General features: G+C 50.3%; 1 protein-coding gene across 1 annotated transcript in view; it reads left to right on the top strand.

Annotated features, from left to right (window-relative positions):
* The window catches only part of LOC139410927 (tetratricopeptide repeat protein 28-like), a 344,871-nt gene extending 335,327 nt beyond the window's left edge, over positions 1 to 9,544 (top strand). Inside the window, exons 15-25 of the mRNA XM_071156594.1 lie at positions 1,273 to 1,417; positions 1,553 to 1,732; positions 1,961 to 2,490; positions 2,716 to 2,963; positions 3,300 to 3,424; positions 3,575 to 3,806; positions 4,453 to 4,529; positions 5,933 to 5,956; positions 6,800 to 6,929; positions 7,072 to 7,179; positions 7,289 to 9,544. Coding sequence (XP_071012695.1) covers positions 1,273 to 1,417; positions 1,553 to 1,732; positions 1,961 to 2,490; positions 2,716 to 2,963; positions 3,300 to 3,424; positions 3,575 to 3,806; positions 4,453 to 4,529; positions 5,933 to 5,956; positions 6,800 to 6,929; positions 7,072 to 7,179; positions 7,289 to 8,898 — 3,409 coding nt within the window. The 3' untranslated portion in view covers positions 8,899 to 9,544. The remainder of the gene's footprint in view (positions 1 to 1,272; positions 1,418 to 1,552; positions 1,733 to 1,960; positions 2,491 to 2,715; positions 2,964 to 3,299; positions 3,425 to 3,574; positions 3,807 to 4,452; positions 4,530 to 5,932; positions 5,957 to 6,799; positions 6,930 to 7,071; positions 7,180 to 7,288) is intronic.
* Positions 9,545 to 10,498: the final 954 nt, after the last annotated feature.

Below are 10,498 nucleotides of genomic sequence, written 5' to 3'. Positions count from 1 at the left end.
CCCTTCCTCTTGGTCAAACCTTCTCTCTTTTTTATCCCTCTGCACCTTTCTTCACTTGACCCCCATGTCCTCTCACACTCCTCCTGTTAGGCAAACAGTCTGTTGGCTTTCCCTCGGTGGCCTGTTCCAGGGCCTGGGAAAGAGAGACTGGAGCGTGCTAGGGGGCTGGATGAGAGCCAGTTGCTTGGGGCCACCAGGAGGGCAGGATGGAGGGGGTCGCGGGGGGGGGGGGGGACTGGCTGTTACAGCAGATGGATAGCAGTAGCAGTGTGCGTTGTTGAGCTTGGGCCTTCCACAGAGTGTAAGGCTTACAGGTCCACGGCGGCCATTACCACAGCTCTCAGCTCAGCGTGGCTGTGGCACACAGCTCACCTCGCCTGAGCAGGGAGCCATCACTCTCTCTTCATCACACAGCTCACCTCACCTGAGCAGGGAGCCATCACTCTCTCTTCATCACACAGCTCACCTCACCTGAGCAGGGAGCCATCACTCTCTCTTCATCACACAGCTCACCTCGCCTGAGCAGGGAGCCATCACTCTCTCTTCATCACACAGCTCACCCCGCCTGAGCAGGGAGCCATCACTCTCTCTTCAACACACAGCTCACCTTGCCTGAGCAGGGAGCCATCACTCTCTCTTCATCACACAGCTCACCTCACCTGAGCAGGGAGGTGTCACTTTCCCTCCCTCTCCTGCAGTGAGTCTCCCCTCCACAGTGCTACAGACCCACATCGCCATCTAGTGGACATGTATATTGTCTCAAAAGCACAAATTATTATTATTGTTGTCTCAGAACAGAAAATATAACTGTGCATTCTTCCATTGAGACTTAGAATGTGAAGGGGATCTGAAGTGGACTCTCTAGTCCAGGTCTGAGAGAGCATTATGAAGGGCAGAAACAGGAAGAGAGACAGGACATCAGGAGTCAATGTGCTGGGCAGTATCACTCCCTCCGTGCCATGCTGCAGTACAGTGTTGTGCCATTAATACATTGCCCACAGGAACTTCTGCTGTGGCTGACTCTGCTGCATCTCACCAGGGGGGACTTCTGATGCAGCACTCTGCGGCAGGCTGGCTGGCTCTAGGCACAGTTCCTCAACTGGAAAGACCATTACCAGTACTGTGTGTGTGCGTGCGTGTGTGCCTGGTCAGCTGCCTAACACCGCTATGCCGTATGTGCCAGTGTGAATAGCCGTAATGACCAATTCTCTATTCAAACAGTTTAGAGTGCTGCTCTTTATGAAATGAGCACTGTGTTTGTGTGTTTTGCAGGAGCTGCCAGAGTATGACCAGCCTGTTCAGTAACACAATGTCCCCAGCCAAAGATGGCTGCTCCTCTCTGCCCCGCCGACCAAGCAGCCTCAGCAAACCTCCTCTTCGTGCCCTCTACGACCTGCTCATCGCACCCATGGAAGGGGTGAGCATATGTCCCCATGACCAGTTTGTGCGTGGCGTGTGTGTATTTTAAAGGAGAGGGGGGACAGAGAAAGAGAGAGAGGTAGTGTTTATACTATAGTAATTATAATATCAATACTAATCTCTCCCTGTCCAGGGCCTGATGCATTCCAGTGGTCCCGTGGGCAGACACAGACAGCTGGTGTTGGTGTTGGAGGGGGAGTTGTACCTCATCCCCTTCGCCCTGCTGAAAGGCAGCTCCTCTAATGAGTACCTGTATGAACGCTTCAGCCTCATCGCTGTGCCCTCCATCCGGGGCATGGGGACCATCTCCAAGGTCAACATCCTCGTCAAATGACACAATGGCTTTTATTTGAATGACATACCTTCTTTAGTTGCTGTTAGTAACACTCTCAGGCTCCTGTTACATTCTATCATTGACATCATCGGCCTCTCTCAATGTGTCCTCAGAGTCATTCTATCATTGACATCATCGGCCTCTCTCAATGTGTCCTCAGAGTCATTCTATCATTGACATCATCGGCCTCTCTCAATGTGTCCTCAGAGTCATTCTCGGCGGGCGGGGCCAGCTTCCTGCGGGGGCGTATCCATGGCGGCGGTGGTGGGGAACCCTCGTCTGCCGTCGTCTGTGATGGACCGCTGGCTGTGGGGGCCCATGCCCTCTGCCGAGGAGGAGGCCCTCATGGTGTCTGAGCTGCTGGGCTGCCAGCCCCTGGCTGGATCCTCTGCCACCAAGGAGAGGGTGATGAGTGCCCTCACCCAGGCCGAGTGTGCCCACTTCGCTACCCACATCTCATGGAAGCTGGCCGCCTTGGTGCTCACACCCAACCCAGAGAGTGTACCCGGCGGGGCGGGGACTGGAGGGAGAGGGGCAGGGGGAGGGAGGAGAGGCAGCGGAGGCAGGGGCAAGAAGGGCTCGTTTGGGAGCAGCTACACCATCCCAGAGAGCCTGCACCTGCAGGATGATGGGAGCGACGCAGAGAGTATCTGTGACAGCCCTCCCCTGCAGGAGTTCCTACTTACCGCTGCTGATATACTGGACCTGAGGCTTCCTGTCAAACTGGTGGTGCTGGGGTGAGTGGGCCAGGAGATGGGCTGCTTGCCTAATATGGGAAACATATTAGTTCAAGTGAGGCTGGAGAGGGGGGAAACCTGGTTCTATTGCAAAATGTCCACTGTCTGTTATCCACTGATAGTTACTTAGTTATGCTGTGGTCGACAGAGCAGTAGTCTAGTATTTGTGATAGAGGTTTACATAACCATGTGTTGGTGGTGTATGTGTGTATATCTTATCTACAGGTCATACCAGGAGTCCAGCAGTAAGGTGACAGCAGACGGTGTGGTAGGTCTGACCAGGGCCTTCCTGGCTGCTGGGGCCCAGTGTGTCCTGGTGTCTCTGTGGCCTGTTCCTGTGTCAGCCTCCAAAGTGTTCGTCCATGCCTTTTACACCGCTCTGCTCAACGGGACCAAGGCCAGCGCTGCCCTCGCAGACGCCATGAAGACTGTCCAGAGCAGCAAGCAGTACTCCCACCCCTCCAACTGGGCAGGTTAGAGACATTCTACTTCCACACACTCAGTACTCCCACCCCTCCAACTGGGCAGGTTAGAGACATTCTACTTCCACACACTCAGTACTCCCACCCCTCCAACTGGGCAGGTTAGAGACATTCTACTTCCACACACTCAGTACTCCCACCCCTCCAATTGGGCAGGTTAGAGACATTCTACTTCCAGAAACTCAGATTGGTTTGGTTTGTCACCTCCAACTGAGTAGATCCCAGTTCACCCATACTCCCAAGTGTGTCAGAAGTACTTTGGACTCTCACCGTCTGTATCTCTCTCTTCCTCTCCTTCCTATTGATCTTGTGGGTGTGTTTGTCCAGGTTACATGCTGATTGGTAATGATGTCAAGCTTAACAGCCCCTCGTCCCTGATTGGCCAGGCTCTAGCAGAGATCCTACAGTATCCAGAGAGAGCACGGGATGCTCTGCGAGTCTTACTGCACCTGGTGAGGGTCAAACACATACATACATGCACATGCACATGCACACACACACACACACACACACACACACACACACACACACACACACACACACACACACACACACACACACACACACACACCACTCTACTCTAAATCCCCTGTCCCCACCAGGTGGAGAAGTCTCTCCAGAGGATTCAGAACGGCCAGCGTAACTCCATGTACACGTCCCAGCAGAGTGTGGAGAACAAGGTGGGGGGCGTCCCAGGCTGGCATGCCCTGCTGACCGCTGTGGGCTTCCGCCTGGACTCGGCTGGCACCGGCATCCCTGCTGCTGTCTTCTTCCCCACAGCAGACCCTGGAGACAGGCTGCAGCAGTGTAGCACCACCCTGCAGTCAATACTTGGTAGGCACTGGGCCTTGGTAGGAGGACATGGAACTTTAGGTAGTACAATAAGATGGAGAACAGCTCCATGAAAAGAACCAAGCCTACATCTCTCAGAATGTTATATGTGTATGCTGAACCAGTATCTGTGTGTTAAAGACCTCTCTATACCACAAAGCTCAGATTCAAACTCCCATTCACCAGCTCTGCAAGCGTTATGTCAAAATACCTGAGTTTATCACCAAATATGGAGTTTTGTTGAGCAACTATCTTCATTTACAGCCAGTTTGTACTTCCAAAAAATATCTAAATAAAAATGTACAAGCAACTGAAACAAACTCACAGACCTTTTTTGAAGTACATACCGGCCGTAACGGGAGTAAATAAAGATAGTTGCTCAACAAAACTCCATATTTGATGATAAACGAATGTATTTTGCATGAATGGGAATGGGAGTTTAATGTAAGCTTTCTGGATGTTAGAGAAGTCTCTAATGCAGAGATACTGGTTCAGTGTAGGCCTACTATTGAATATCAAACGTTACAATACTGCTTATCAAGCAGTTCTTTACCAACACACAGATAATTATCCTCTTCTACTGAACGTAGGGTATATTAAATGCAGCTTGTGCGAATAAGGAACCATCTGCTTTGATCGTGTCTTCCAGGTCTACCGCCCCCAGCTCTCCAAGCCCTGTGTAAACTCATCACCGCCTCTGAGGCAGGCGAGCAGCTCATCAACCGGGTAGGCCCCAGCATCACAGCACCACAGCATCACAGCACCACAGCACCACAGCACCACAACATCACAGCACCACAACATCACAGCACCACAGCATCACAGCACCACAGCACCACAACATCACAGCACCACAGAATCACAGCACCACAGCATCACAGCATCACAGCACCACAACACCACAGCATCACAGCACCACAACATCACAGCACCACAGCATCACAGCACCACAGCACCACAACATCACAGCACCACAACATCACAGCACCACAGCATCACAGCATCACAGCACCACAACATCACAGCACCACAACATCACAGCACCACAGCATCACAGCACCACAGCACCACAGCACCACAGCACCACAACATCACAGCACCACAACATCACAGCACCACAGCATCACAGCACCACAGCACCACAGCACCACAACATCACAGCACCACAACATCACAGCACCACAGCATCACAGCATCACAGCACCACAACATCACAGCACCACAGAATCACAGCACCACAGCATCACAGCATCACAGCATCACAGCACTACAACATCACAGCACCACAGCATCACAGCACCACAACATCACAGCATCACAGCACCACAACATCACAGCACCACAGCACCACAACATCACAGCACCACAACATCACAGCACCACAGCATTACAGCACCACAGCATCACAGCACCACAGCACCACAGCATCACAGCACCACAGCATCACAGCACCACAGCGCTACTGCTCACCAGTGGAGTGGAGTATTTAACTCCAAAGAGGTAGATAGACATTGTGTATTATGGAGGAAATCATCAGAACCACTGGGGACTTACTTAACCACTTGGACCATGAAGGCTGAAGGCAGAACAAAGCATCATTATATAATCAGTTAACCCTGTTACATGGGTTAGTTAGACCGTGACGCACCGGCCGCCTGCAAATCCCGCTCTTTAATCTGCATGCTGCAACCCAGCAGCCCCAGTAGGATCTCAACCACTGCCACCTCTGAGTCTGAGTTGTCTTCCTCACGATGCCAGAGAGTTAACCCTGTCACTCCCACTGAGGGTTACCCATGTCTACATGAATAATACGGTAGCCAGAAAGGGATTTCAGGTTTTGTTTCCACATTGGTGGTGACCATAACATTTGAAACACTCCAAGCATGTATGATACATGAGGTATTCCTGACATCACACTGCATAGGCAACTATGTATGGTGATTCAATGGTTTTGTGTAGTATGTGTGTAATGACACACTACCCAACAGTGGTGTTTTTCTGTTTCCCTGTGTGCCCTTGGTGTCCCCATTGGACCTGGTCTCCTCTGCTCTTTGTTAATGGCCTGTATGCATGCAACTAAAAGCATATTCTCTCTCTCCTGCCCCTGTCTCTAAACCTGCGGTCTGAAGGCTGTTAAAAATATGGTGGGAATGGTAAGTGTGCTGTGACATCCCCTCTCCTTTTCACCGCTGCTTTAAACCACATAACACCCCCCTCTTGCATCAGCTGTTTCATTGAGCAGTAGGTCAGCTGCATGTGAAGTTGAAGCACTCTGTTCTTTTAGCACATTCTCATATCTCATGCTGGTCCAGTTACTGAGGTACAACCTGTAGGAGACCCCAGTTTAACGCGTGCTGCAGCAGGGACAACAATCCACTGCTGGACTCTGCAGTATTATGAATGTTCTTGGGTTTGCAACCCTGGGTCAGTCAAGGTCACACTGATGTTTATGGGCCGGTAGTCAGAGGGATGCAAAAAAACAAACAGACCATGAATAGAAAAGGTTAAGAAGGCGTGTTAATGAACAAAGGTGTCTCTGTTCCAGGATGAATAATCCCTAAACAGTGAGGATGTGTGTGGCCTGGAGGGCACAGGTGGTTCCCTCCTAATCTAAACCACCCTGAGCCACTGATCCATGCCCCACAGTAAAGGCACTGTAGTCCTGCTAGGCTAAAGAGCCAATCCTCTGGGAACAAGGATCAACTCCACACAGGGTCAAAGGGCAGATGCAGAGTTACTAAGCCTGCCAGAAACTACATTTCCCCTGCCACAACAAATGGGCGTGGTGGAAGTCATTTTAGGACACTGGTGTATGGAGGAAAACAGTTGACTTGAGCACAACCATCACACATTTGTCAGTTTTGTTCTACTTCATTGCTTTAAAAAAGTATATCCACAACTCAGGTCCTTAAAAAGTGGTATGAACCAGTTAAAGGTTAAAGCTTCCTTTATTCCTGTCTGACTTCCTGTATTTCCATCCTCCTCTGTCCCTCCAGCTCCACCAGGTGCTGGTCCAGCTGCAGACAGGCGAGAAGGAGCAGGACTTCTCTCTGCTGCCCATCCAGGTGTCCATCAGTGTGCAGCTCTGGAGACTGCCAGGGTGCCATGAATTCCTGGCTGCACTAGGTGAGATATTGATATCAATAAAAGCAATATAATCCAACCGAATATAACTTCCTAATTTGTCAGTAGTAGGAGTAGAGTGAAACACAACAAGACAGCTGTATGTGTGCTAGGTTGGTAGAGTAACTGTCCTGTGTGTGTACAGGGTTCGACCTGTGTGAGGTGGGGCAGGAGGAGGTGGTACTGAAGACGGGCAAGCAAGCCAACCGCCGCACCATGCACTTTGCCCTCCAGTCCCTACTGGCACTATTTGGTAAGTATCGTATTTATAGATACGCAGTGATTAAAGTTGATTGATACATGATAGGTTCATGTATACCCTTACAATTTTGTCCCGCTCTTTCCCCTCCTCTCTATCCCAGACTCCACAGAGCTGCCAAAGCGTCTCAGCCTGGACAGCTCGTCCTCCCTGGAGTCCTTGGCCTCGGCCCAGTCTGTCTCCAACCCCCTACCGCTGGGCTACCCCAACCCACCCTTCTCCCCACCCTGCCTGGACAATCTGGCCTCAGATGCCATCTCCGTCTACAGCCTGAGCTCCGTGGCCTCCACCATGAGCTTTGCGTCCAAGTCAGAGTGTGACTTCTTGGGCCATCGACAGCGTGGTGGGGCCACAGCACACTTCTCTGCCCACAAACACCCACACGTTCCCCGCAGTCGCTCCTCTCCTCACGGGGCGGCTGCAGCAGTAGGAGGGGGCCGGGGAGATGACGAGGAGTATGAAGGCTTCTCCATCATCAGCAGTGAGCCTCTGGGAAGCCACTGTGACTCTCTGCCTCTACCTCTGGGTCATGGTCAGCGCCACCTCCACCGCGGGGGCAGGGGTGTTGTTGGGGGGTCCAGCTCAGGCACTGGGCGGGGTTACCAGGTGTCTGTGTCGTCACGAGGCAGTGTCAGCACCCCCACCTCCCCTGTCAAGACCAGCCTGGTTCCTAGCTCCAACTCTCCCTTCCAGAAGGTGCCAGGCAAGGTGAGCAGCTCAGACACAGGTGAGTCGGACCAGTCCAGCACTGAGACAGACAGCACCGTCAAATCCCAGGAAGAGAAGACTGTCCCTCTGGATCCCCAAGAGCTGGCCCAGAAGATCCTGGAGGAGACCCAAAGCCACCTGCGGGCAGTGGGGAGTCTACAGCGGGCTGGGGTTGAGGGGGCTGCAGCTGGGGCCACAGCCCGGAGCTCTGCCTTCCGCTCCTCAGAGACCAGCGCCTTCAGCCGTCCCAGTAGCAGCGCCAGTGTCCGCGCCCAGTCCTCTCCACGACCCAAACCTCCATCCCGCTCTTCCTCTCTGCAGAAGATCAGCTCTGGTTACAACAGCCCTGCAGCCTCGGAGACCTCCCTAAAGGATAGCAGTCACCCCTCCCCCACCCTGGACAGCCATGCCCAGTTCAAGCTAAAATACCCTAGCTCCCCCTATAGTGGGCACATCTCCCGCTCTCCCAGTAACGTGTCCCCCAGCTCTGGCCACCAGTCCCCAGCTGGCAGTGCCCCATCTCCAGCGCTTTCCTACTCCTCCACGGGCTCTGCCTGCTCCAGCCCTGCCGATGCCCCAGACCTGGACCGCCTCAGACGGGGAGTAATTGATGAGAAGGTTGTGGCCATCCACAACCTGAAGACATTCTGGGCCAATGCAGCAGCCCAGCAACAACAGCAACATCTGGGTCCAGTCCGTGCTCTCCGTGGCGCCCCAGGATCCCTGGTCTCTGCCAAGAGAGATGTGCTGAGCCTTCTGAACCTCTCCCCACGACACTGCTCCCCCAGCGACGCCCAAGACAGCCTGGAGCTGCGGGAGCTGGGGCTGCACTCGCTGGACAGGGGCAGCAAGAACCCCTCCAACGGACACAACCCCAGAAAGATGGCCCCCTCGCCCACTATTTCCACTAGCAGCAGCCCTGGTGCTCGCTCAATCAGACTACCTGCTGGCAATGGATACAAGTTCCTCTCCCCTGGCAGGTTTTTCCCCTCCTCCAAATGCTGAGACACTTTAAAATGGTCTTATTGCCTGTATTTTGCTATCCTGTGTACTGGGGGAGTAGGGCATTTTCCGGAGGGCCACTATTAGCCCATCGAACTTGATTGACAATGAAAAGTTTTTGATCAGCCAATGAGAGTGATCCCTCAGAGGCTCATGAATGCTAAGAGAGTGTCTTGTCGTTGTGCCCATAACACTGTAAATGGCAATGAGAAAGACTCAAAGACCTGATACTGTGTTTGTGTGTATGTGTGTGTCAGGTAGACTTCAATGCCAATCGGTATTTCCTCCCCAAAAATGTGTATTTGTGTGGGCCAGGATGAAACCGCTCCAACTGGTCTCCTCCATTCTATTTTTGTTTAAATCGAATGATTATTGTTATTATTATTTGTTATTATTATTATTAATATTATTATTATTATTTTGTAAATTAAATCCAGTGTTTCACAATCAGTACTAAGCGTTTTTATATTATTAAAAAAGTGAACAAAACTGTTCCATGTAAAGATGGATAAAGTAAAAAAAAAAAAAAAAGCTGTAATATTTTTTATTGAAATGGAAACTGGCTTTTTGCCTGATTTCTTTGTGAATTGAGTGTCTGCTCTGAAGCATGGATTCTCTTACTATTCAATGTTAAGTACCATGTATGACTTTTTAGCCCATGATTTTTTTTTTTATTAAACATGGAAACTTCATGACAACCATCTCTGTCATTTATCAGTATAACTGTTTCAATAAAAATCATGTTTGCTTTCTTGTATTTTTGCCTCATTTTATTGCCTTAAAGATTTAGAATGCTGATGAAAATGCTGTATCCCTGCATTAATGAATGAGGGTGGGAAAATCTTGTGGCCACAATTATACACTGTTCACTGTAGTCCGTGCAATGACACCTGGGCCTTGCCCCATATTCACAATGTGTTTCAGAGTAGGTGTGTTGATCTAGCATCAGGTCTTCCCTCTCCATGTAATCTTATTCAATAAGATCTAAAACCAAAACTGATCCTAAATTGGCACTGCTACTCTGAGACGGTCCTGTTCTCTTTTAAATCGGATTTATGGGACACACTGTGTAATCACACAGTTCATCTAGAACTAATTTTACCTGTCTACATGCCTACCACAAATAAAGATAACAAGATTACCATAGGGATGAACAAGTCAAACACAGGTGATAATTTACATACAGAGATACAATAAGTTTGTGTGGTCAAACTAACTCTTTAATCTAAAAGACGTGTGTGCTCTCTAAATAGAAAGAAGAAGAAGACATTGATTTGTTGTCTAAACCTGGGTTAATTTTATGGGTGTGGTTGAATAGTTCGTGTTATCAATGAAAAACAGACAGGGGGAATCTTGCAAAAATCCTGCACATATGAAAGATACTTTTCACTAGTAAATATTGACCTACATTTTTGTAATGACAGAAGTTCACCCCCCTGTGAGACCCACTTAAAGAAACATCGCCACTCACCAATCACAGACGGTAAGGGGCGGAATAAGAGAGTTGTTCATAAAGGCACATGACATCAGCGGTAATACGTAGCCACAGCTAAAAAACTACGATGGTTCTCATCAAGGAATAGTAAGTCATATCTTTCCATAT

The sequence above is a fragment of the Oncorhynchus clarkii genome, chromosome 6 (genome assembly GCF_045791955.1).
Source record: "Oncorhynchus clarkii lewisi isolate Uvic-CL-2024 chromosome 6, UVic_Ocla_1.0, whole genome shotgun sequence".
NCBI lineage: Eukaryota > Metazoa > Chordata > Actinopteri > Salmoniformes > Salmonidae > Oncorhynchus > Oncorhynchus clarkii.
This window is presented reverse-complemented; position numbering and strand designations above follow the sequence as displayed.